This window comes from Phragmites australis, chromosome 5 (genome assembly GCF_958298935.1).
Source record: "Phragmites australis chromosome 5, lpPhrAust1.1, whole genome shotgun sequence".
Taxonomy (NCBI): domain Eukaryota; kingdom Viridiplantae; phylum Streptophyta; class Magnoliopsida; order Poales; family Poaceae; genus Phragmites; species Phragmites australis.
In genome coordinates this window covers 6,651,514-6,675,902 of record NC_084925.1, presented here as the reverse complement: position 1 = coordinate 6,675,902, position 24,389 = coordinate 6,651,514, and the positions used below count along the sequence as shown (strand labels likewise).

General features: G+C 42.5%; 2 protein-coding genes across 4 annotated transcripts; both read right to left on the bottom strand.

Moving 5' to 3' along the window:
- Positions 1-7,806: 7,806 nt before the first annotated feature.
- Positions 7,807-8,749, bottom strand: LOC133918612 (uncharacterized). Its single transcript, XM_062362567.1, has one exon. It carries the CDS (start codon positions 8,575-8,577, stop codon positions 8,119-8,121), a length of 459 nt encoding a protein of 152 aa, XP_062218551.1. The 5' UTR covers positions 8,578-8,749; the 3' UTR covers positions 7,807-8,118.
- Positions 8,750-8,942: 193 nt separating this feature from the next.
- On the bottom strand, positions 8,943-21,444 carry LOC133918611 (sterol 3-beta-glucosyltransferase UGT80B1). 3 transcript variants are annotated; one of them, XR_009909800.1, is made up of 16 exons: positions 21,284-21,444; positions 20,971-21,042; positions 20,797-20,890; positions 20,541-20,701; positions 20,178-20,248; positions 19,932-20,013; positions 19,301-19,402; positions 19,149-19,204; positions 18,902-18,936; positions 18,583-18,793; positions 18,067-18,288; positions 17,936-17,995; positions 17,787-17,826; positions 16,879-17,100; positions 16,671-16,778; positions 8,943-9,148 (listed from the first exon to the last, which is right to left on the bottom strand). XR_009909800.1 is itself a non-coding variant. In XM_062362564.1 (15 exons), the coding sequence occupies exons 1-15, from the start codon at positions 21,368-21,370 to the stop codon at positions 16,722-16,724; spliced, it is 1,572 nt and encodes a 523-aa protein (XP_062218548.1). In that variant the 5' UTR covers positions 21,371-21,444; the 3' UTR covers positions 16,516-16,721. The 3 variants fall into 3 exon arrangements, 2 of the variants coding, with proteins under 2 accessions (XP_062218548.1, XP_062218549.1); XM_062362564.1 differs by lacking the exon at positions 8,943-9,148 and having other exon boundaries at positions 16,516-16,778; XM_062362565.1 differs by lacking the exons at positions 8,943-9,148; positions 20,178-20,248 and having other exon boundaries at positions 16,516-16,778; positions 21,284-21,357.
- Between the last annotated feature and the right edge of the window lie 2,945 nt (positions 21,445-24,389).

Sequence of the window (24,389 nt, the reverse complement as noted above, 5' to 3'; positions counted from 1 at the left end):
CGCAATGCAAAAAAATTCTTAATTATTCCTCCAACACAGAGTGGATATTTATGTCAGTTACAAGTGCACAAGCACAGGCACAGCCTAGTCAAGCATTCACCAAAAATATTTTTTTAATAAAAATTATCCTAGTGGGTCCAGAACTCAAGATATCTTTCTCTGATGACATATTGAATTCCATGTGCTAACTTGTTCGGCCAAAAGCTTAAGTTGTTTATACGCAGTCTGCTCATATGTCTACCAAAATCAACGAATGTCGATGGAGACAATGCACTGGGTAAAATTTTGAATAGTAACCAAACACTAATCGTTATCAGCTCTATATACCTGATGTCATGTGCTTAGAGTTTATGCAGAAAAAGTTTGCATAGTGTACCCACTAGCTATGCGCTAAGCGTAACTCTATATATACTTGCACCATTATTTGTTTTCTTCATATATAGCTCAATTACTCAGGCAACTCCCATTCATGTAAGAATCTCACCTATGGTGGTATTTTCACGATCTACTTGGACTGGAAAGGAAAGTGTTGAGTCCGGAGTGCATTTGCTCTGAAGGAAATAAAGGGGCATGTTTTTAAGAAAGGCGGAGCCATATCCTTCAGAGACACCAGATGCTGAAAGAGGCATCGCATTTGTTCCCTGCAAAAAACAAAAACAAAAACAAAACAAAACAAAATTAGAGAACAAATGAACTAATGAGCATCAGATCGACGAAGCTCCAGGAAACCGACCAGAGCGAAATCAGCCAAGATGGAAATGTCGTCTGACAAGTTCGACGAAGCGTGTGCTGGGAACATGTTACTCATGACACCTGCAAGGACCAGAGAGGCTGGCTTAGGAAAAACAGAAACAGCCAGTGGCAAAGTGGCATCACACAACTAAAGAATTCATGAACTGCACTCATATGATCTGCATACTTCCTGCCAATGACTCGTTGTTGCCAGTGAAAAGGAACGTTGCCGGGGGGGATTTCGCGCTTCTGATCAACGCATTTGGGAGATGGGTGGACGGCGAGAGACTAGCCTTCTGCTCAAGTTCTTCATCTGCAGGCAGTTGTAGCACAGGGGGCCATTTCGGGGCGAAAGGCAGCGGGCATTCGGTTGGGCAAACAAGTCCTCCCACTGCGTTGTCGCTGAAACTGACGTTAGTACCAGCAGTGCAGTAGCCGCAGTTGACCCGGGGCGCGCCTGACTTTGAACGGTTGTAAAATTTCGTGACGACCATCTGCGTCCCCCCGAGCAGCAAGCATATGAGCAACGGGAAGCTGATGAGGCAGCAGTTCGTCTTGCAAGCGCGCCTCTGAAGATTGACATGCAGTTTAGGAGGTGTCAGGGTGAAGCATCAACCCGGTGATAGATACTACTCTACTAATAATGAAAAGCAATAGCGTTGTAATATACTCCCTCCGTTCAAAAATATAAGACGTATTTTATTTTAGTTCAATCTTCATAGTTAAACTTTGATCACTATTTTCTCATAGCATATATATTTTATAGCTATAAAATCAATATAATGTGAAAACGTTTGATGCAATCCTTAAAGAAATTCCTTCGAATTAGAGGGTAACACATGCATTAGGATTTATCGTACGAACATTACTTCTTTGAAAGGGTACAGTTCCCCACAGATTCTTGATATATGAATGTGTGACACCCTTTCCTAGCAAATCTTTCGGGCACGAACGGAAGAAGCAAACTTTGAAGCTAAGACAAAAAATTTCAGGCAAAAAACTATTCAAACGAAGAGATCGACTGCCGAGGACGCATGCATCACCTGGATCAGGAGATTTTTCTTGAAGAGGGCATCGGTCTGCGCAAGGTAGTTCGAACCCATCGCCCCACTCTTCTCCCCTCGTAGAACTCGAGGCACACGTGAGAGAAGAGATGCGGTGCTACTTCTACATTCTGAAGATGAAGCTGTCTAATAACGTCACTGGCTGGGCGTAGTAGGCGGGTAGCATTACATAAGCGCATGTCTAATAATAGACACAGCCTCTTGTCTATATGAGTAGCCACATCAGCGATAGCAACCTTGTAGCTAACACCTATAACAGTAGTCTCTTTACTTGTCTTAGCATGCAACTCGCACCAGTAACTTTCCTTTTATTTCACAAGTCCCACCCCAACCCATCGTCCCTTCCCTCTGTCCCACCCGCCGGTCCTGCCATGAGCACGCCGCCACTACTGAGCTCGCCTCTATCGCCAGCGAAGTCGCTGTGCCACCCTTGCTGCTCGGGGAGAAATTTTGGCGAAATTTCATAAATTTTGGAAATTTCAGAGGGCAATAAAATACCTAATTTTGAAACTTTTTTACTGATATGTGAGACTCACAAAGCAGAGGACAAAAAATGACCGAAAAATTTCATAAATTTAGGTCGATAAGAATTGTAAAACAAAATTGAAATTTTTGCTTGCCTCCGCTGTGCAGTTCAAGCTCCAACCATATACTCACCTCCAGCTCCATCCCGTAATTTTGTTTACAGCAGTAGTGTAACACCCTAGAAACCACAAAATCCTAGGATGCCACTAAACTACACTACAAGAAGTCGAACTATAAAATTTCAGTAGCATATATACAGAGCAACACGGAAGCAACAAAATAGAAGAATGTTAAAAACATGATATTGTTCAAGCTTAACGATATGAATAAGTAAAATTAAATAATTAAGCCACATGTTTAACATCACTATGATCCTATTAAGCAAAGAACTTCACCATCATCTAAGTTTTTAGTACAACACAACATTAAAGAATTTTGGGGTAATGTAAAAGTAAATGATGTGCTGCTAATCTATTCCCTTAATGCTAGCTTCAAGCAGAACACCTGAGGAAGAAATTGTAAGAGTGAGATTGGAAAATTTCAGCAAGTGAACTACTTTAACAAGCTATTTAAACCAAAATTATTAAAACATCAATTTAATATTTCAAAAAATATATAAGATAATACATGGTATAATCATTATTCATCAAGTTCATTCTATATAAATGTAAAGAGGCACTTCTTCGTATATAAGCATTAGGTGATCATAGTAAAATAACTACGACATAAGATGCTAGAAGTAGCACTCATGACATATGACATGGTATGAACCACATAAATGAGAATCCAAACTTCTAAGACTTAAATAAGTATAACGTGAGGATCATCCCAATAAGGAAATCATGAAAAAATTAAAATCACATGAACAATGTATACTAACTTCACAAAGATCATCCAATTATAACCCCTTACCATCCACAAGTAATAATATTACTTAAATAACTATATGCGATCCATCACAACCAAAATCAATGTAAAAGCTTCTACAATGCAATATGGTGCATGTGAATGCTATACAATGCAGATCAACATATAACTTTACATTTTCTTCAAATCCACAATTTAAATCACACTGTATATGAACTTCTGTGAAACATCACTTCCCATATTCACTTCCATAGCAACTTTGATATATAACACTTCCACATGAATAATCTTCAGTGATTATAAATAAAATGCACATGTATGCAGTGCAATACGTATATCCACTACCTTCATACTGAACAAGGTAAGAAGCTGCATCGTATTACGGCAAAATATAATGTTGTACCGGTACGGTCGCAACTATAAGATCATAACACAACTTCAAGAGCACTCCGGAATAGTCATATAATTTTCTCACTGACCTGGCTTATGCACTTTGAAATAGTTATATACCTTTCTCACCGACTTGGCTCCAATGCAATTTAATGTAATACGGTGCAATTGCAAGAAAGGAGAACCACATAGTTCAACATCCTCCACATATCAACATATAAGACATACATAAAGGTAACTGACATAAGTTATGGTCTTCCATATGTAGCAATATAGATATAGCATACTTCAAAACTGGCCAATAGACTACTCCACTATAAGATCTCATATATAAAAAAATTATTTCTATGCAAAACATCAACAAGATAAGTACTACACTTGTACTAACTTATGATTCACCCCTTTCATCTTTTACATCAAGTATAAAATAGCAAGACTGTATTATCAATACTACTTATGGCCATATAAAATAGCTCAAGTCATGAACTTCACTTGGACACCTACCTTCATGCTTTAAGGACATATATACAACCTTCAATTAGATATGAGTGAGGCAATATGTCTATTTTATCTTTCATTTAGTATGTTTTTTCAATCTACTTCACTACCCTATCAAAGATAATAATATGACCACTTCTGTAAGATTCTACATGACTCGCATTATTATCCTCATGTATTCTATCCATTGAAAGATATAATGTGTGAATGTGCTAAAATGACTAAAACTCACAAATAAATATTGTCACTGCATTAAATTCCATCATCCATGTAACCAATAAAGATTATTACATCATCTTCATAAATATAACAAAAGGGTACGTGTGGGGTGAACCAAATCCTCATTGAATTGGATTTTTCCATTCGAGGGGGATCGTACAAGGTCGGCAGTACCCCTGTGAATACTCCACCTGTATGAAAAGTTCTTAATGTTAGTTGAGTCCCTGGCTCCCCAATTGATTGACCAGACCACAACGATCTAAACTACAAAAGTTCTCATATAGAAAATAACCATATAGAACATACTCAACCATCTTAAAATAATTAAAACATCACTTAAACTCATCTTTCATATTATTAAGTCCAAACATGTGTACTACATTTATGGGTGAAGGTAATAAAAATAACCGGTTAAAATTATAGCAACAATCGCTACATTCACTTGCCTTTATCGAAGATGAAGACAAGCTATGCCCACCTTAGCGCAGCACCACCTGCTCAAGTATTCATACATCAGCACTATTATACGCCAAACAATATACGAATAGTAAAGAACACGGTCCTACGCCCGGCAACCCATCGAACAAATAAAACAGCAAATACCTTATTCGCTTAACAACAACAGCACTGCTTGTCTTTTTCGTATCTTTTAAAATACATAAGCTATGATAGCAACCAATAGCACTTCTGTAAAGTAAAAAACTAGACCTACTTTCATTAATACACACTATTTTTATTTCTGATGTTAAATAGGGCTAATCGGCAGTTAAAAATTTGCATAATAATTGTATAAAATTTCATACGGTAAATTTTAGAGGACGATATCTAATAAACCATTTTGCCAAAAAAAAATGCAAACTAAGATTTTATGGAAAGATATTGACGAGATCTATAAGAACCTCCGTAGTGGTTAAATGTGGTTCTGCTTTTAAGGTGCATATATACAGACTTGATCATCTATTGTTGAAATTGACAGACTCTGCAGAATAGTCAACTTTGGACATCCATTGCTCAGACCACATAGACAAAATTTATGAAACATTTACAGTAGATAAATCTCTAAGTCCTCTACAACTTTATAGTTTTAATTTTTAAGAAAAGAAATCGTTAAGATCTCATAACACAGGCCTCAACCACAATTGCACAATCTAAAATCTTTGGAACTCAAGAATCAAACTCCAACGAGGTTTCTCCACACAAATCCTCTAATCTCCATGACTTAAAACCATCACAAAATATCTAATTACAGGAAAAAGTTAGATTTTCATCTCACTTTAAATTTTCCAAAAACCTAGAGCAGCAAGTTAAGGAGGAAAAACTCCTCTCTCCAATCTTCCACCTCCTTCTTCCTTCTTCTCCCTCTCTTCCTGTTCGGTACTGTAGCACAGCAGTACTGTATCGTGTGGCTACTGTAGCAGGGTGGCAGCCAGGTGTGGAGGGAGGGAGAGGTAGCCAACTTAAAAAAAGAGGTCGGTTTGAACCTTGGGTTTAAAGTGGGATGACAGTATAAACTCAGGTTGGGTTCAAATGGGAACAAGGTGTTGGCTGGGCTCAAAGCTAGTCTAAACATTATTTCTTCTTATTTTAAATATTTTATCAAAGTATTTTTCCTTTTCATAATTTATTGGAAAAATCGAAAAACAAAACTACAACCTGAAAAATAACCTTTTGACTTTAGGGCATTACATGTAGCTTGGTGAAGGCAAGAAAGGATCGAGACGAGTGTTGAACTTGATGGTGATCGATTTTGGTTGCTATACTCGGTAATCAAGCTTTTGCGCGTCGGAGCAAGAAAATGAAAGTCTTGTTTGAGTGCTTGACCATGTCTAGCTTGGCCTACCCAACCATTTCCATTCGCTACCCAGCGACCACGTGGAATCAACGTCGCCAAAAAAAATGTTGCAAAATACAAATACAGTGGCACACAGATAAGTTACAAGCTTAATTTCAAATATAAGTCTACTAATCATCATATTCATTTGCCCTACAGTAAGCATCAGATCAAACTTGATGGAAACAAAGTGTTTCTTTAATTCTCATTGGAGTTTCTTAGAGTGTAATTGATTGCTCACACAGATGGTTGTTGGTTCGGTAGATACGTGTAATCTCAAAAAATACGTGTTTGTTTGCTCGTATGTACTGTTTCAGTTTAGCTGGACGAATGTAAATGTACACCCGTAACCTGGATCGAGAGGAGCTTTCCTTCGTAGTTTGATCCAGCGGATGCAGGATCCTACATCCGCTCATACAAGTGGGCTCACTTGTCAGTATCACAAAATTATTTCCATACGAGCAACCAATCACAATCTCAACTCTTACATCCGCTCATGCAGCCTCGCATTTGGTCGATCAAACAGAAACTTAACTTAGCCTGTCTAGACAGATACAACCAACTAAACACTCTTTTCTCAATAAATATAACTCCGCTCAGCATGCTTCTCCTCAGCCTGCATATAAGGTCCATGTGAGCAAAACTCATATGGGCAACTAATCATATCCTTAAGTTTCGATTGGAATTGAACTTCTGTGTTAATTGAAGAATATATCTATTTTTTCTGTGTCTAGGATTAGTAACTATTGAAATTAACTGAGCTTAAAATTACTTCTTATTTTTATAGTTACGAAATAGTAAGAAAGATAAAATACGAGCCTATTTTATAGCAAGAGTAATTAATAGTTGATTCCTGGGGAAATTCTTTATTCAACTTTGCTCGATCGCCTGGTTCCCGCCTAATTCCCAATTGATCCTAGGAGGCAACCCGGAAAGCGCGGAGGCACCAACATGGCACCAATCACAGGGGAGGCCAGCGTCCCCAAGGTCTTGGTCGTGGTGGATTGGGCGACTCACATTCTGCAGCATAGTTGAAAATTTATGGGAACGCACGCAAAGATTCAAGTGAGAAATATGCATGCTGAAATCAAGACGCATGTTTGACATGTACTGCAAATGCGATCGATGGTTGGATTCGAGGGGCTAGCTCTCACATTCGGGAGTGGGATGCACTGGCTCTGCTGCGTCTGCCAAGGCGGAGGCGGGGATGGCGATCAACGCCGCCATCCACATGGAGAGGAAAGGCAAGCGGCTCCCGACCACATACTTATTGCCACGTGTCACTGAAGGCCGTCTTCATCCCTATATACTAACGAGGCCATGTGATTGAAGGTTATTTATAGGTATTTTTTAATCGAGAACAATGACTAGAGGTAAATAAATAGATATCATACTAGTTTACACTCTCTATCTTATTTATATTTCGTATTTTTATATTATATCATTTTATACTCCGCATTTAACTTTCTAGAATTGCATATGTAGTTGTTAAGATTGGAATCTAGAATGCCAAATTTTGTTGCGATAGAGTAGTCACACTGGATAAATATAAAGTATGCTTACATAGAAATATTTAGGTTTGTTTTGTTGATTTGAGCTGTTTAGTTTTATAATCCTTAATTTGCCCTATTCTTAGTCTGGAACTTCTGTCTAACATATATTTGTAGAACAGTGGGTAATGTTGGATGGACTTGAGAATCGGAGTACAAGTTTACACTATCCGGTGTTCTCACAATGATATAAATTATAGGTGAGCTTTAATTAGCCACCAATCATCGATGCGTGTGGAGACTTCAAGAAAATGGAGCACACGAATTTCCTTGGTCAAATCCTCTTACGAAATACTAAGAAAAAGGAATTCATTCAGATCAGTTACTCTGCGTCGCAACAAGCCTGCCATAGTACTCCGGAGCTTGAAACCTTGCATAGTTTTTTTTTTCTTTTTTTTTGTCAGACACGTGTACTTAAGAAGCGCGTGCACGTTCCTCTTCTTCACCACCCGAGCGCTGGCACGGCGCGGCCAGGGCGGGCGGGCGCGACGAGGTTGCCGGCGGGGTCGTAGTTGATGACGCCCGAGAAGTCCGGGAGCTGGCACTTCCCTCCCATGAGGATGCCCTTCTGCCAGACGCTCGGCGACGCCACGCCCTCGCCGGGCTGCACCTGGTGAACGGCAGCGATGACAGGGTCCGCCCTCCGCCGGCTCACGCTGGCCAGCGCGCGCCGCAGCCTCTCCGGCGCCGAGTGCGACGCGCACAGGACCAGCGCCAGCGCGCACACGGCCAGGAACGCAGCTGCCGCGCCGACGAGCTGGGCGGACGCCGCCGGCAGCGTGGTGTTGATCGCGCGCAGCGCGAGGTGGCGCGGCATGCTTACTTCGCGGTGTGTTCCTCTGAGTGAGCAGGCTTTTGCTTCGTTGGTGTAGTGACCACTGCTCTGCTGCATTCGGAGCATGCTGGATTTGGTGCTTTATATATAGAGGCGAGCCAGCAGATCTCCCGGGCTTTTGTGTAGTAGTTTACTTGCTTTGCTTTCAACGGGCTGCACTGCATGGAGTTGGTGGGTGGCAACGTAGAAGTGTTCGGGGAGTGGTTTGCTAGCTCTGCAACTTCCAACTTCCCCAGGTCTTCCCAGAAAAAACGTGCACACATAAACACACCCCTTCCCCAAGTCCTAACTGAACCATTTCAGTTTCAGGCCTAGCAAATCCAATGGACTACCGTAGAACATTTGAAGCTGTGACTAGAAGTTTAAAAATTGGGTATAGCCTGAAATAGATACACATACTCTTTAGTATGCAGGTTGAACATTTCAAGAGTGCTTAGCTGTACCCTTCAAGGAAAAAAAGACAGGTCTGCTCTGATGCCACAAGGATTAGGTCACATCATGAGCTATGACGATTTTTCAGAGATATTGAAATGATAGAAATTATCTCAATTTATATCACTTGAGCAGGGGCGAGATGGACAATACTTCGCCATTTCTGCTGATATCCACCAAGCAGCCCAAGCCCCAAGTTCAGTTTCTGAAAAAGAAAGTGAGGACATTGTTACATATTTCATTTCCGTGGGTGGGAAAAAGTGGAATAGATTTTTTCGGAAAGATGGCAAGAGCTTTGCCGATTTTATTAGACAAGGAATGAAACAGGAGCTTACAACAACAGTATAGACAAGAACGGGGGATGCTCACAATAGAGCAGGTCGCCCTGGCACAACTGAGGTTTCAGAACAACATCAACGAGAGAATCACAAAAAACAACTGGCAGAAGGAAAGAGTAAGGGGGGTGAAGAAGGCTGTCCACCAACTATCTGAGTCCTGCAGCTATCAGATATTGATCAAAAGCCTCTTTGATTTTAATGGCCACCTCCCGGGCCGAGCTGCTTGTGTTTTTGAAAATCCTGGCGTTTCTTTCCTTCCAAATGCTCCACCAAAGGGTGATGACAAGCCCATCGAACTGGCTTCTGTGATTTTTGTCCACCTTCCTTGCGGCCGCGCGCCACCAACCGGTAAGGGTGCGAAACTGGTCCATCCCCGGTAAGTTGTTAAGCTGCATCAAGGGAAGGAGGTGCGACCACACCTCTTTTATGAACACATAGTCTTTACAGAGATGAACTGGGATCTCATTTTCTTGGTCGCAAAGGTTGCAGGCTTGGTTATGTGGCCATCCTCTTTTAGCCAAATTGTCTGCTGTTAGGATCTTTTTTTGCAGAAGAATCCATGCGAAAGTTTTACACTTTGGTTGAACTTTAGCTTTCCACAGCGCTTCCATGTTGTTTTTCATCATGGATCCATGAAATTGAGCCCTATATGCACTCCGCGTCGTGTACAGACCACTAGACGTTCAGCGCCAAATGATTTGGTCCGGTACCTCTTGCACAAGGTTGAAATGTTGGATGTGTTCCCAGAGTTCCGTTAGCTGTAATAGCTCCTCTTGCGTGGTGATTTCCTCCAGATAGGATAACCATTGATGATTGTAGAGCCCTTTTTTAACACAGAAATTCTTTCTCCGAGATTTGGCGAAGATTAAAGGGGCTATATTTCTAGGTGCCCTCCCATTAATCCAACTAGAATTCCAGAAGTAAGCTTTCTCTCCATTTCCCACTGAAACTATTGTAGATGCATGGAAAAGGGCATGGTCTGTCTGATCACATGGCAAAGGAAGCCCTTTCCAAGGTCGCTCTTCATCTTGCCATAGGAACCAGAGCCAACGAAGGCACAAGGCCCTTGCAAATCTCGCTAGATCGACAATACCTAAACCTCCGTTCTCTTTCGATTTGGTTATGGTCGTCCAATTCACTGGGCAGTGGCCTCCGCAGACCTTGTCGGGTTCATCACCCTTCCATAAGAAACTCCGTCGAATGCGATCAATCTTCTTTTGGAGCCATTTTTGGAGAGGAAGAACGGTAAGATGATAAGTTGTTTGTGATGAGAGAATAGTTTTGACTAGAGTCTCCCTTCCTGCGATCGAGAAGAACCTCCCTTGCCAGCCCGGTAGCTTGCTTCCGACCTTGTCTATAAGCGATTGAACATCAACTTTTCGTAACCGTCTTGTATGAAGAGGGAGTCCCAGATACTTACAAGGGAAAGATCCGATTTTCCCTAGGAAGTCAAATGTGATATTGACCATATTGATGACGTCGCAACGGATTGGGAAAATTTCTGTTTTCGCAAGATTTGTTATGAGCCCTGAACATTTGGCAAAAGTGTCCAAGATCATGCGGAGGGCATGGAGCTCCACTCTATCAGGGTTGGCAAAGATCGCGGCGTCGTCTGCGTAAAGGGAGCAGCGAAGATGAGCTGCTCTTGGAAGGATAGGTTTGAGGATGTTGTTTCTAGCTGCCGCGGTGATTAGTCTGTGCAAGGGGTCAATAGCCAGGATAAAAAGCATTGGCGACAAAGGATCACCTTGCCGAAGGCCTCTGGCATGCCGGAAAGCAGGGCCTGGAATCCCATTTAGTAAAACCCGTGAGGAGGAGGTCGCCAGAATTGCCGAGACCCAGTTCCTCCACCTCTGACCGAAACCGAGCACTTGTAAGACTTCAAGCAAGAAAGGCCAGCTAAGGGAGTCAAAAGCTTTGGAAATATCCAGTTTGACGAAGAGCGCCGGCCGTTTCGCTTTGTGAAGCTCTTTGATCACATTCTGAACATACAGAAAGTTGTCATGTATGCAACGTCTCTTTATAGACGCGCTTTGGCATTTGGGAACCAAATCATGGAGATGGGGCGCAAGTCTGTTTGCAAGCATCTTCGTGATGATTTTGGATATGCTGCTAATGAGACTTATTGGTCTGTAATCAGAAACCAATTGGGCTCCTTCTTTTTTGGGAAGCAACACGATATGCGCCTCGTTGATCAGGTTCAGTTTGTCCGAGCCCAATCGATGGAAGCTGTTTAAAGCTTGTACAAGGTCCTCCTTTATAATTTCCCAGCAGTTCTTGAAAAACAGCCTGATGAAACCATCGGGACCCGGTGCCTTTTCTGGGTGCAACTCATTGATGGTACTGTGTATTTCATCCTCACTGAAAGGATCCTCCAAATCCGACAAATCATACGGTTCGTAGTTCAAAGCTTCCCAGTTGATGGCAAGTTCCCGTGGTATGTATGTGCCTAGATGGTCAGTGAAGTGTTTATGCAATAAGATCTCCTTCTGCTGCTGGGTGGCCGCCATGACATCATTGGATGCTAAGGTTGAGATGAATTTCTTTCTCCTCCTCGCATGTGCCGAAATGTGGAAGAACTTTGTGTTGGCGTCCGACAATTTTATCCTCGTCAATCTTGCTCGCTGTCTCGCACAAGATTTTTGCAGGACAGCAAGGCCGGTCACCCTTTCTTTAAGCCACCTGCGAAGGTCTCTTTCGTCCTGAGAAAGCAACCAGCCCTCTTATGCAGTATCTAGTTTGAGGATTACCTCACGTGCTATTTGCAGACGTAAATTTAAATCCCCAACGTTCTGTTTCCTCCAGCACTTGAGCGCTTTCGCCGTCCTGCTTAGTTTGACATGAATTTTGAGGATGTCATCAGAGACGAGGACCGGTTGTTGCCAGGCATTTTGGACAGCTTCCTGGAACCCAGGCATAGACACCCAGAATGATTCCATGCGGAAACCTGTGTATTTGTGCACCAGAGCTTCTCCATTGAGGAACATTGGACAATGGTCCGAACTATCTGAGGACAGTGCCGAGAGGTGTGCAGCAGGGAAGAGAAGGTCCCAATCGGTAGTGCAGAAGAAGCGATCGATTCTTGTCATGGTGGGCTGCGCTTGTTCATTGCTCCAGGTATAATTACGCCCGTGGAGCTTCAGTTCTTTGAGATTGAGGTCATCAATCGTTCTTTTGAAAAGTCTCATCATGTTGAGGTTGAGTCTATTGTTATTCTTATCCTGAGCCTGATAAATGAGGTTGAAGTCACCGTTAAGCAACCAATGGGACTTCATTAAAGGCCGAAGGGTGCTGATCTCCTTTAAGAATTGAGCTTTTTGATCTTTCCCCTGAGGCCCATAGACGGTGGTCATGGACCAACTCTTATCTTCCGCTAGCAGATTGATGGTGGCTGACACAGTATGTTCTGTTGTGTGGGTCTCTGTAATTGTAAAGTAGTTTTCATCACATGCCAATAAAATGCCTCTGCTCGCCCCTGTCGATGGCAATGCTGCAAAGGATTTGATGAAATTTGGGCCAAGAGTTTCTAGCACAAGAGCTTCTGCCCAAGACTGAATTTTGGTTTCTTGGAGACATATGATAGTTGCTTTGGTGGACGTCACCAAGTTTCTGACACTTATGCGTTTCGCAGGATAGTTCAGACCCCTGACGTTCCAACATAAAATGGATGTATTACGTTGTGACATGAGCAAGAGGTGCAGCAACTAGATTCTGAGAACAAGTATCAAGCTCATAGCCGAATACAAAGGGTGTTGCCCTGGAAGCCGGTGGCTGATCAGTTAGCATGCCTTTCATGACCCTCTGGAGACTCTTGGCGTGGAGATTACAGCAACTACTAAAGGACTGGGAGATGGTCTGGAAGGGCTGGAGGTCCTCAGAGAGCAAAGTCCCACTGCAGCACATGTTGAATGACTTAAACCAGGCGACCCTAAAACGAAGGAGCAGAGGATACCAAGAAAAAGACCCAGATAACATGACTAGGTAACTGGCTGCAACTTGGATGATCATCTTGAGCTTCATATCTTGACTAGCTCCGCTTCCTGGTGTGGTTCTGGGACGATCTTCTTTGTCACCTTCCTCTTCTTTTGCTGACCGTCACCCTTATCCACCAACATAGTAATCACTTCGATGGCTACCTTGGTCAGCGGTTGTTCAAAGTGCTGCAAGTAAGAGGAAAGTTTCTCAGATTTGGAGATTTGTTTGGGAGAAAGCTCCCCTAATTTGCTAGCGAGCACTTCTTGTGCAGCCTGCAAAGTGTTTTTTCGTGGCGTTGATTTTTTTGACAGTATGTCACTTCTTTGTGGAGTTTGAGAAGGATTTTGGGCCGAAGAAGAAGGCTCGGTGGTGTTTATCTGTGGAAAATCTTGTAGCAAAAGGGGGTGTAAGGCTTGGGTCACCGATTGGATGAAGGTTAGGACCGCCGGTACCTCTTCTGGAGGGCTGTTGTCATTGCTGCAATCAACCTGTCCACCTGGACTTGCTGGGAGGAAATCACTTTGGCCTGTGGGAGTCGGACTGGAGATGTCTCCATTTGAGCTTACTGCAGTAGTATTGTGGGGCTCTGTCAGCATCCACTTCAACGCCGCAGACGCCAGTGTGAAGACTGGCGAGGGGGCCGATTGGCTACCCAAATATTGAGGTACCTCCTGGGGAGCCGCGGGGCTGTCCGTGAAACAGGCAACAGGGGATTCCGGCAAGGTGAGACCAGCCGGCATCGTCACATCATGACGCTCCGCCAGCAGGTCCAAAGTTTGCAGAGCGCGATCCACGTCGCCCACCGACACAGGAGGTGAGGAAGGCTGCAGCTGAAGGGCTTCTTTGATCCTTACAAACACCGCAGACACCGGCACGGATGAAGCTGCAGAAGAAACATCTGGCGAGCATGGCGAGGGTGATACAGGTTCGGGGACCTTCGCAGAAACAGCAGCAGCAACACCACTTACCCGACGCCTTTGTCTGGAGTAGACCAGTAGGGGTTTCGTGGCTGGTGGTACGACATTCTCAGAATTACCAACAACATTAATGGCCTTAGCATGTAACCAATTACTTCCAACCGGATCAGCAATCGAAAAAAGGAAGGGAGGGACAAACGTCAAGGTGGGGGTAGGCGCAATTGGCAAGTTTACACTTGGTGGAGAAGGCCCTGTACAGAACGTAGAGGAAAACCTCTGCAGTCCACAGCAATCACCCGGCACAGGCCCCTCTGAAAGCTCTTGTGAGCAAGGAGGTTGGGAAATAGACGAGTCCTTGATGCAGCTAGAGCTGCCCTGAGGTCTGCCGGCCCTCACCGTATGCTCCTGGGTTCTGGCCTTATGAGTGTGTCCACAATCTTCTTCGACCTCCTGTAAAGAAGCTTGACTTTGTGCGTACGCCGGAGACGGGATTGGGCTCACAATGAGCCCATAAGGCGGCTGAATCTGCGCAACTGAGAAGAGGTAGTTATTAGAAGCCTCATGCAGCATAGGGTCGAAGAAAGCTGTAGGCAGCTGAGGCACGCTCTTTTTCTTGGACAGGAGGACTTCGAAGCTATAGTCTGCGTTGCCTTTCTTGATATGCATCAGTCGTTGGTCCTCTTGCTTCTCTCCCAGATTGGAGGAAAAATCCATCTTCTTTGATTTCTGCAGATTGCTGTGAATCTCTCTCAGCTTGACAGCATGAGAGCCCCCGGCCTGTTGCTCCGTCCACGGGGCAGACTGGTGATTGCTTTCGAAGATATGCTTGTTGTTATATTCCCCATTCAGAGACTCGGCCCCCGCCGACCTCCAGCGCCACTCATTACTGTCACCACCGGCGAGTCGAAGGTGACACACCTGCAAGGGTAAACATGACGCCTTCCGAGGTCCCGGAGCAGTGGCCTCCCCCGCTCCTCTATTCTCGGCGCCTCCAACCTTGGGTCATAGCAAGAGACACGTGACACGAAAGAGTTGTTCTTGCGCCATCGTGCCCACCTCCTGTCATCTTCTCTGTCCTCTTCATCTTCCTGCCTTCCCCAGCGAGCCTTCGGCAGTGTACCGGAACGATGTCTAGACGGCTCGGATGACTCCTTTTTGTAGCTCTCAGGATCACCCGGGAAAGCAGCCACCAGATTTGTTGATTGATGCGTCTTCTTCGGAGGATCTTCTATGTTGTCGTGGTACGCAGGCGGCTTGGACAAGAGAGATTCCTTGTAGGTACAGGTGGTCGTGCTTCTCTGGATTGTGTTGCGTGTCACCACAAGAGCCTGATGGCGAGGCGCAAGCAAGGATGGGACGAAAGGCTGCGAAGAACTGCTTGTTGGCCTGAAATTGGGATGACTCTTGCATTCAAAGGAGCGATGACCGTAACGACGACATCTCCAGCATCGCGGAGGTTCACGGCAGGAGGCAACTTTGTGGCTAGAGGCGAGACAATTGAGGCACCAACCACGAACTCTGCTTAAGAAGGCTCTTTTGTTGCACTCACACTGGAAACAGAGAGAAGAGAACTGGGTCTATGCTTTCTCCACCAATGCGAAGGTTTCACTAGCTGCCAGCCTTCGTCGGGAGCAGAATCTTCGAAAGTACGAGCCCTGTGCTCTGCATCTTTGGAGGATTTGGCGTAGGGGATGTTCTTGTAACCTTGCCCGTTGCCCTGATGAATGTGTGCAGATTTCAAACTCGAACCACAGCGGTTTGAAAACTCCAACCTGGGCAATTGAAGAGCGACGAGCTCCTGATGCTGCTGTCCTCTAGGCAAATGTGGTACTTCTGGTCTGGAGTCTTGATTTGGTGGCGAGGTGACACTTTGCTTGCTTCTTCGGTCACATATGTGCCGCCTCTGGGGAGGGATTGACTTCTTTGCTCCCACTGCAGGAGCACCATGAGCTAACGGGGACGGCTCTGGTCGGTGTCCCTGCTCCGGCACTCTGTCGTGGACTACCGCCGTCCCTTCCTCTGCCCCCTGCGGAGGGCGCTGGGCCACAAATTGAAACGAAGCTCGTGGATCTGGCTGGTGCTTGGCCGCTTGCTCACCTGCTGGGGCGACAAGCTCGGGGAAAAGGGCAAAAACCGATGGGAGGTGTGGAGAGGATGGCTGGAGGTTGAAGGTCCCTGGATGGAAAGGCGTGGAATCGAAGGATTTGGGGTGGATCTGTGGATCTGGGTGGTGGTTCGTGGCGTCGCTCATGGCGCTAGTACTCTGCTGTCCAAAAAAAAAAAGTGGAATAGATTGACACTGCGTTTCTTTATGATCATCAAATACTAACAGAAACTCGCAGTGTTAGTTCTTCATCACATAACTATTTCATTGTGAATGAAGAAAAATAGTACGTCTTTTTCACTGCTCTAAGACAAGGCATGTACCATCTTCATGTAACACAGAAATTAATGAGGGCACAGACGCAAACTCTAAGATTAAGACAAGTAATTTTACATGCATTTGGTGCTGCTCTGTATTATATCTCCCACTTCTTATTGCTCCAGTTTAATTCTGAGTCAGCACTTTCTCCTTCAAGATCCTGAGGGCTTCGCCGATCCCATCCTGCAGACAACAGCAATGTGAGCAAAAGTTAAGCTTTCAGCTTTTTTAAAAGAAAACAAGCAAGATAATGCCAACTTAGAGTTCCATTGACAAAACACACCTCAAAAGAGAGCCTATCTGCAAGTATGGCCGCCTGAGCTTTAATTTCCAATGATAATGCTGACCTAACAGCTCCAAGTAGCATATCTGCAGCGTTGTGAATGCTTGAGGTGTCGTCTACTTCCGGGATTAGATGTTGTCTTTGTAGGGGTTCAGGCGCCACTCCTAACCAGTGTAGCCTCTCTGCCCAGTAAAACTGGTCATGCACGAAAGGGCATACTACCTACATTACGAGATTGCTGAGCAAAATGGATCCATCCCAAAGCAAATAGCAGTATTATTTGAAACGGTCAAGAAATTGTGGAATCTGGAAGATGACATGTTTGAATAAGCATCAGAACTCCAATTTTTTGTACAAAATTTTGCACACGTGATGCTTCTAGCCCTGGAAACAAGGTATCAATGCCAAAAGCTACTTCCATCTCATTACTGAAAATATATCAATGCCCAAAAACAAATGCCAGCTGCTTTTTACATCAGAATAACTTTCAGTCTCTAGAACAATGCAAGTGTTCAAATTTTAATGACTCATTTGCATATGAGAATGGTATAAAGTGTTCTTCATAATTGGTGAAATAGGAGAACTGTCATTTATTTCAGGGAACAGATGATATCATCATGATGAGTTACGAAAGGTGGAACAAATATCTTATTTCGAATTAAGTTCAGTCCCAACTCCAAACAGAACAATGGCCACTTTTGTTGGTTCTGTGCCTAGAACATGGATTGTTTCATAACTCACATAATAAAAAAATATGTATAGCTATTAGTAGTCACTACACGGCATGGCTGAGAAAGAATGAACTGTCCAAATACATTCAAATATCACTAGTGCGCAAAGGGGGGGAAATGGGAGAGCAGAAAGACAAAGCATCGAATATGGTGAACCTATATAGCAATTGTTATCACCTGAGGGATTCCAGCAAGTAGTGCTGCAGCTGTTGATCCACTGTTATCAAAGCAGCAAAAATATAAATATTTTTGTGGAAGCAACAGTAACATGGAAACCTGTGAATCAGACACTTGGCCACTGTGAGAAAAAATTGAGCTCTGTTTACCTGCCAGCATGGTGAATAGCAGCTACGCATCTAGGGAAGAGCCAGCTATAGGGTATTGATCTGAAAAGGTAATATCATTTAATACTTTTCCAAGTGGCAGGACAAACATATGACATGACTCTAGTACTCACCCAGAAAAGCAAAAAAGCCGGCCATTGAAAAGGAGTGTGCTGTCAACACCAAGAGAAGGTGCCTCCGCCTCACTTGATTCTGCTACTGAAGAAGCAATAGATTGGATTGCAGAATCTAATGGCTGGTATCCAGATGAGAAAAGGATGAATCTGTAGTCCGTCGACGCTATGGCAGCCTTAAGAACCATTAGGAATGCTTTAGGATTTCTAAGAAAACCCATGCTGCAGCAGATTGGTGTCATGAATGAGTATGATGAGGAAGGTTATTGCAAAGTTTGGATGACAAAATAGAAATTCGACTCCTAAAAATATAATATAAATACCTAAACAGAGCTAGAATTCAAAAGTGTTCTGTTAAGGCATGTCCAAAAATTTCTATTAGCAGCCATATTTATAAGGAAATGAATAAAGTGAGCTGATCAACTTTAGTTGTGGAGTTTGATAAGATAATCTCCATACTCTGATAATTTTCAATAGTAAAAATACCTACATAAGTTTATCGGATAAGAAACACACCTACCAATGGAACTTAATCCTACAAATATAGGTCTTGATGAATAATAATTCCCCATGAGGAAGTTCTCTAGGGCAGAATGATTTGCGCACAGAACACCTCCAAGTGAAGAATTGACATTTCCAGACGACACCAAGCATTTGTCACAAGAAAATTGCCACGCCATAGGCAGAAACCAAAAGCCACAAACATGAGCACTGGAGGGCCAATACCCTGTCATGACATTATGTAAAGTATTATTGAAATTAGATACATAAGAACTGACAAAATATAAACACCTGAAATGAAATTAAACAGATGTGGGAGGCCAACAGAACTCACCTGGACACTCCACAATGTCTTTGCTGAAACCATACCTGAACAAACAATGAGCAAACTTCTAAGTCATTTATCCAGCATAAACTAATTCAAGGATGATTTATAGTTTGTTCAATTAACTACCGTCACAAAATTTCAGTTTATTAAGTTTACTATTAGATATTTAAATTATAACATGCGAAGGTGGATTAACTTGATATATTCTCTCGTCATATTTATCCTCAAAGGTGATCAGTTATACGATTCTTACAGCAATAATGGAGACTCTTCTCGCACATGCCACAAAGGAAGATTTGTTACTGGATCCTGCAGTTATCCAAAAACCTGACCTTAGTAAAGTTCCAATGACTAGAACGGAATGGCACACATCTAAACAAAACCATTATAGATACTTCTACCCACTGTGAAAGGAATAGGGCTAAGATTTAGACAATCATTTCTCCATGATCCCCAACTTTCCATGAAGAGCGCCCACATCCAGTGGACAATATCTGTCCAGCAGACCTGCCATTGTTTTACAACATCAATTTATCTTTTTCCCCTCAATCCAAGGCAGATACTACATCAAATGTCATAAAGAGACATACAAAATTGCTCCCACATTTCAGACAGTAACAAATGAGAATCTGCAATGTCTATGCTGGTGAGCTAGTATAATAGAATTGAAATGAAAGAACCCATAAGGATGGCAAATTTGATGACTACTATAATGGTAAAAGAGTTCAGCTTGACAGATCTAATGAACACCCCAATGAACCTACAGGGCTTGCTGTAAACAGGATGAATGGCTCTATTGTCTACTCTTCCATGGCAATGGTTACACTACACAGGTACCATGTGAAAATTTAAGCGAATGATAATGGCCCTGAAACTATGTCTCTAGGAGATGAGCCAATTTCCACACGCCCTGGCAGATCATTTAAATAGAGTAGAAAATTTATAAATGTTTGCAAGCTCCAAAACTGACCAATTCAAAGTGAACAAACAAAAATTCAAGAGGTATAACATTGTTAGTAGAGGGATCATTCTGTACCGTGTTTGGGGGAGCTTCTTGGAAGTACTTGTACAGAAGAGGAAGGCTATGTTTAAATTGGTGTTCGAATGATGTAGGAGCGCTGGAAAAACAAGTGCAAGCATATAAAATGATTCAAAATGAGGCATAAAGCCGTAAACACATAAAGACTTATTGACACATATATAATAAACCAATAGAAGATTGGATAAATCCCCTATATGGACAGTATCTGTTTGAAATTGAAATCAATATAGCCCAAGTTACCTATATGGAACAAAATAGGGAGCAGCAATGATGCACTTAACTTGGAACAATTCTGCAAGGTGCCAGCCTTCCTAAATCATGAGATGACTCATATTATGACAACATCAATGTATTTTATAGCTGCGTTAGGAATTATTATTCCTAAATTCCTACATATAGAACTGACTGCTTTATTGCTTCATGGTTATGTCCACTGTCATCTATGACGACAATTCCATGTTTTCAACTTGAATTGTGCAGCAGGGTTCTAATATCATCTCCAAAACTTGCAATTGAACAGAGCCTTTTAGAAGAAAATAATAGAACAGAATGTTATAAAAGTTCCAACTGATACGTGAACAAATATATTAGTTAATTACTTACCAAAGCAAAGAAATTGATCGTAATAAAATCACCATTAATGCTTGGATCATTTCCAAAAACTTCTTCCACAGAAGACAAACATTCTTCCCGGTGCTCCATCTGAATGATCTTTTTCCGCAGCGAAAAGGACCGATGCTCATGATTTGATTGAAAAGAATCACCTAAGAAAGATAGTTGCATGACCAATCGTTTTTTGCAGGAAATAACTGACCAAAATATATTGAACATGTGGTTTGATTAGCTTCCTGGTGCTTACATGAAACATTCTCAAGTTGTTCGGCAGCAAGGACAGGTGGGCTTGACACAGGCATGTATCTGACATTACTGGCCGCTAGATGTGTCGAAAGTTTCTGCGCCAAAATCATTTCATGATGCCACATTAAGTAAAGCAAGCTTGAATTATTATTTTTCCCTCATACAAGCTTCGTACCCGGTGCGCTGAATGAGTGATGAACACCACGGTGTACTGCTGTTGGTCACGCGCAAAAGCTGCAGCAAGCGCCTAAGGAAGAGAAGAGGAATCAATGCAAAGGATAGTAATAGAAGACGAAAAGGGTGTCTCCTTATGGCATCTTTCTTCTTTTCAACTTCCACAGAGAGTATGAATAGAACTATTCACTTCGTGAACATTATTCAGAGCTCTGAACTGTTCAGTAACCAGTGGAGCAAAATAAAACAATACCATGCTCTAGGAGTCAGGTGAGAGAGAGAGAGAGAAGGGGGGAAGAGAGAGAGAGGCGTACAGCGATGGGGAAGACGTCGCCTTGGGTGCCAAAGGCCATGAAGACGGCGCGAGGACGGCGACCATCGCCGCCACCGCGGCCGGCCATCGTCGTCTCGCCAATTTTGGGGGTTTCGTGTGTGCTTCGACGGCGGATGCAGAACCAGTGAGATAGGCCATGGGCCGGGGTGTTGGGTTAACGATGGGTTAGCCAAGTTCTGTAAATGAACTCGATTCAGCTCGTTGCAAAATAGAAAAAGTCAAGAAAATAAACCCTATCTTCCTTTAAAAAAGAAAATAAACCCTATTCCTCAAAAAAACTATCTTCCCTCAAAAAAAGGAAATAAATCTTCCCTCAGTGCAAATCAGTTTATTATTTCCTTTTCTGCGAATTAATTAATTTATTGCCTAGAAATCTTTTAAAGAACAACCGTGATCGTGGGTGTAGCGCTGAAAATATAGGCGATATATTAATTCAAGCTTAAGTTGAGGTAAATAACACAATATAATTGATGCGATATCCAAATTGTGTAGCAAACTAGCAATACCAAAAGGCTATAAAAAAATTTCCGGTAGCTTGTAACTAGTAAAACCTGGAGATGTGTTAGGTCTAGGAGAAAGGTAGGAGTGAAGATTGATCAGGCCAATTGATTTTAGATCTAAAGATTCAAAACGGCAGACTTAGGGATTTGCAAATTCCAGGCCACCTTAAACTAGATGCACCTATAAAATATAGCAGTCAATACAGAAAATTCTACTACAACAAGTACGACGAGGATTGCTCAAAGCTGATAACGCTAACACAATTTAGATCATATTCGGTAGAGCTCCACATTAAATTTTGAGATCATGGGTTAAAATAAAGTAGTTTAAGTATTAATTTTTGTCTAAAATATAAATAAAATAGCTCATCTAAATATCTTTAATATACATACAGTTCCAACTCCACGAATTTTTAGAGCAGAAATACTCGGCTTCAAAAAAAAATAGAACTAGAGCTATGCTATACAGAACCTTGTCCATCAGACCATATACTGTGGATCCTTATACATCATACCATCTTTTGCGTCTTTTAGATATTTATTTTATTTGAAATATGTATTTAATTAATTCTTTTGAATTGTAAGTATTAGCTACTTGATATAGGGACTGATACAGAAGATACATAAAACTTGAGATCGGGGTCCTGACAGTCAAGGCCCTCCGCTCCCACATGGACGGGGACATCGAGCAGGTGCTCCGCCATGCCAAGGCTGTCAAGGGCAAACTTGAGGCCCTCGACCACGCCAACGCCGCCAGCTGTAAGCTCCTTGGCTACGGGCCCAGTTCCTCCACCGACTGCACCTCCATCGTCACCGGCCTCGTTAAGAAGCTCAAGGACCTCATGGACGACTTCCAGGTAACCAATTGAACATGCGGTGCATGCTGGATTCTTTTCTTGATCGATCGTGCGCGACAAATCATGGTGGCATTACACCTTGCTGTGTTATTCGTACATAAGTATAGCTCCTTGCTTAGAGAAGATGATAAGCTTAAGGTGGATAGCGCTACGACAAAGATCAGGGAGTAAATGCATGGATTCACTCCCATTTAAGGCTATAAAAAAACTCGAGACTCGCAAACTATTCGAATTAGACTCGCTATAGGTTTGATTCGAGCTTAACAAGACAAGCTCCAGTCTAGCCATAAGCTTGCGAGTCTGTCGAGCTAGAGCTTGAATAGCTTGTCAAAAGCTCGGCCAACTCCCACTACTGTCCGTCGAGGTAAAGCAGGTGTCCATTCACTTTAGCCAAGTTCATTTGTTTAACCTCATCATCCAACCCAAAGTCCAATCGTCTAACCTCAAGTCCACGTGACTATATACATATGTAGCTCATAGATAAGACCATAAAAAAATAAGACCATAAAAAAAGATCGAGACTCGCAAGCTACTTGAGCTCGACTCTCTCTATGCTCGATTCAAGCTCGACTCGGGACCCTAACAAGCCAAACTCAAGTATAGTTGTAGACTCGGTCAGATCTTTAGCTCGGATCAAGTTTCTATCAAACTCAAGCTTGAGGTGATAGACTCGCTCGAGCTCGACTAGTTGACAACCCTACTCCCGTTGAGGGGCCGGTGTTTGATGTTTTTGAGATTTAGAGCTCCTGAAAGCTCTGTGTAATAGGATAGCTATCTCTGGAGTTGCTTCTTTAACTGTTGTATTGATTTAAATTGTTGTTCTGATCTAATCTAGTTAGCTAGCATCTCCAGCTATTTCTTTTATTTGTGGGTTGTAGTCCCTAGATACTATTTAATGGCTTTCAACAAAACCAGATTTTTCTCTCTTAAAAAAAAGTTAGTTGCCTGAGGCGAGGCCAGACAGCTCGTAGATATCATACGGCCATCGTGCATATCACTATATTCTAACCGTGGAGGAATTGGAGCCCTCTCAGGAGCTCTGCTACTGTAGCAGTGGATCCTGAGTATGTATACATACCTACACGTATATATATACTTATATGTATATATATATATACATACGTATAGGTATACATGTATACATATATATATATATACGTATATACATATATATATAATTTTTTTTCCAAAAATTCTAGAAAAATATTGAAATGAATATTAGTTACATTAATAAATCAGCTGAAAAAATCTAAAATGCAAAGAAAAATATCTAAAACTCAAAAAAATATGAAACAAATTTTTTTAGGTTAGTATTACTTTCACCTACATGTTATAATTTTATAAATAAATATTGAAATGTATAAAATTTGTGAACTTAATTTTTTAGTTTTCTTTTGTCGTGCTCTACACAACAAAACAAAAATAGACGCGACGTACGCACGCCAATCAGACTAGTTGAACGTTACATGTGGCGAGGTAACATGCGCGCCGCGACTACTTCTGTTGGGAAACAATGGAGTTTTCTCCAGAGAAAACCGGCGTCTGGTGGTGTTTTTGTGGCAGCCATTCCGGACGGATATTCAACTACAGTCTCTTGCATTATTCAATACAGTTCATGGTCAGCAGCAGACCACCACTCTCAAATATTCAGCGTGCCGGCTAGTTTATGTTTACCAAGTGCCATGGATATTTATTTCTTTTGGCTTTGTAAACTTGGGGAGACACCACG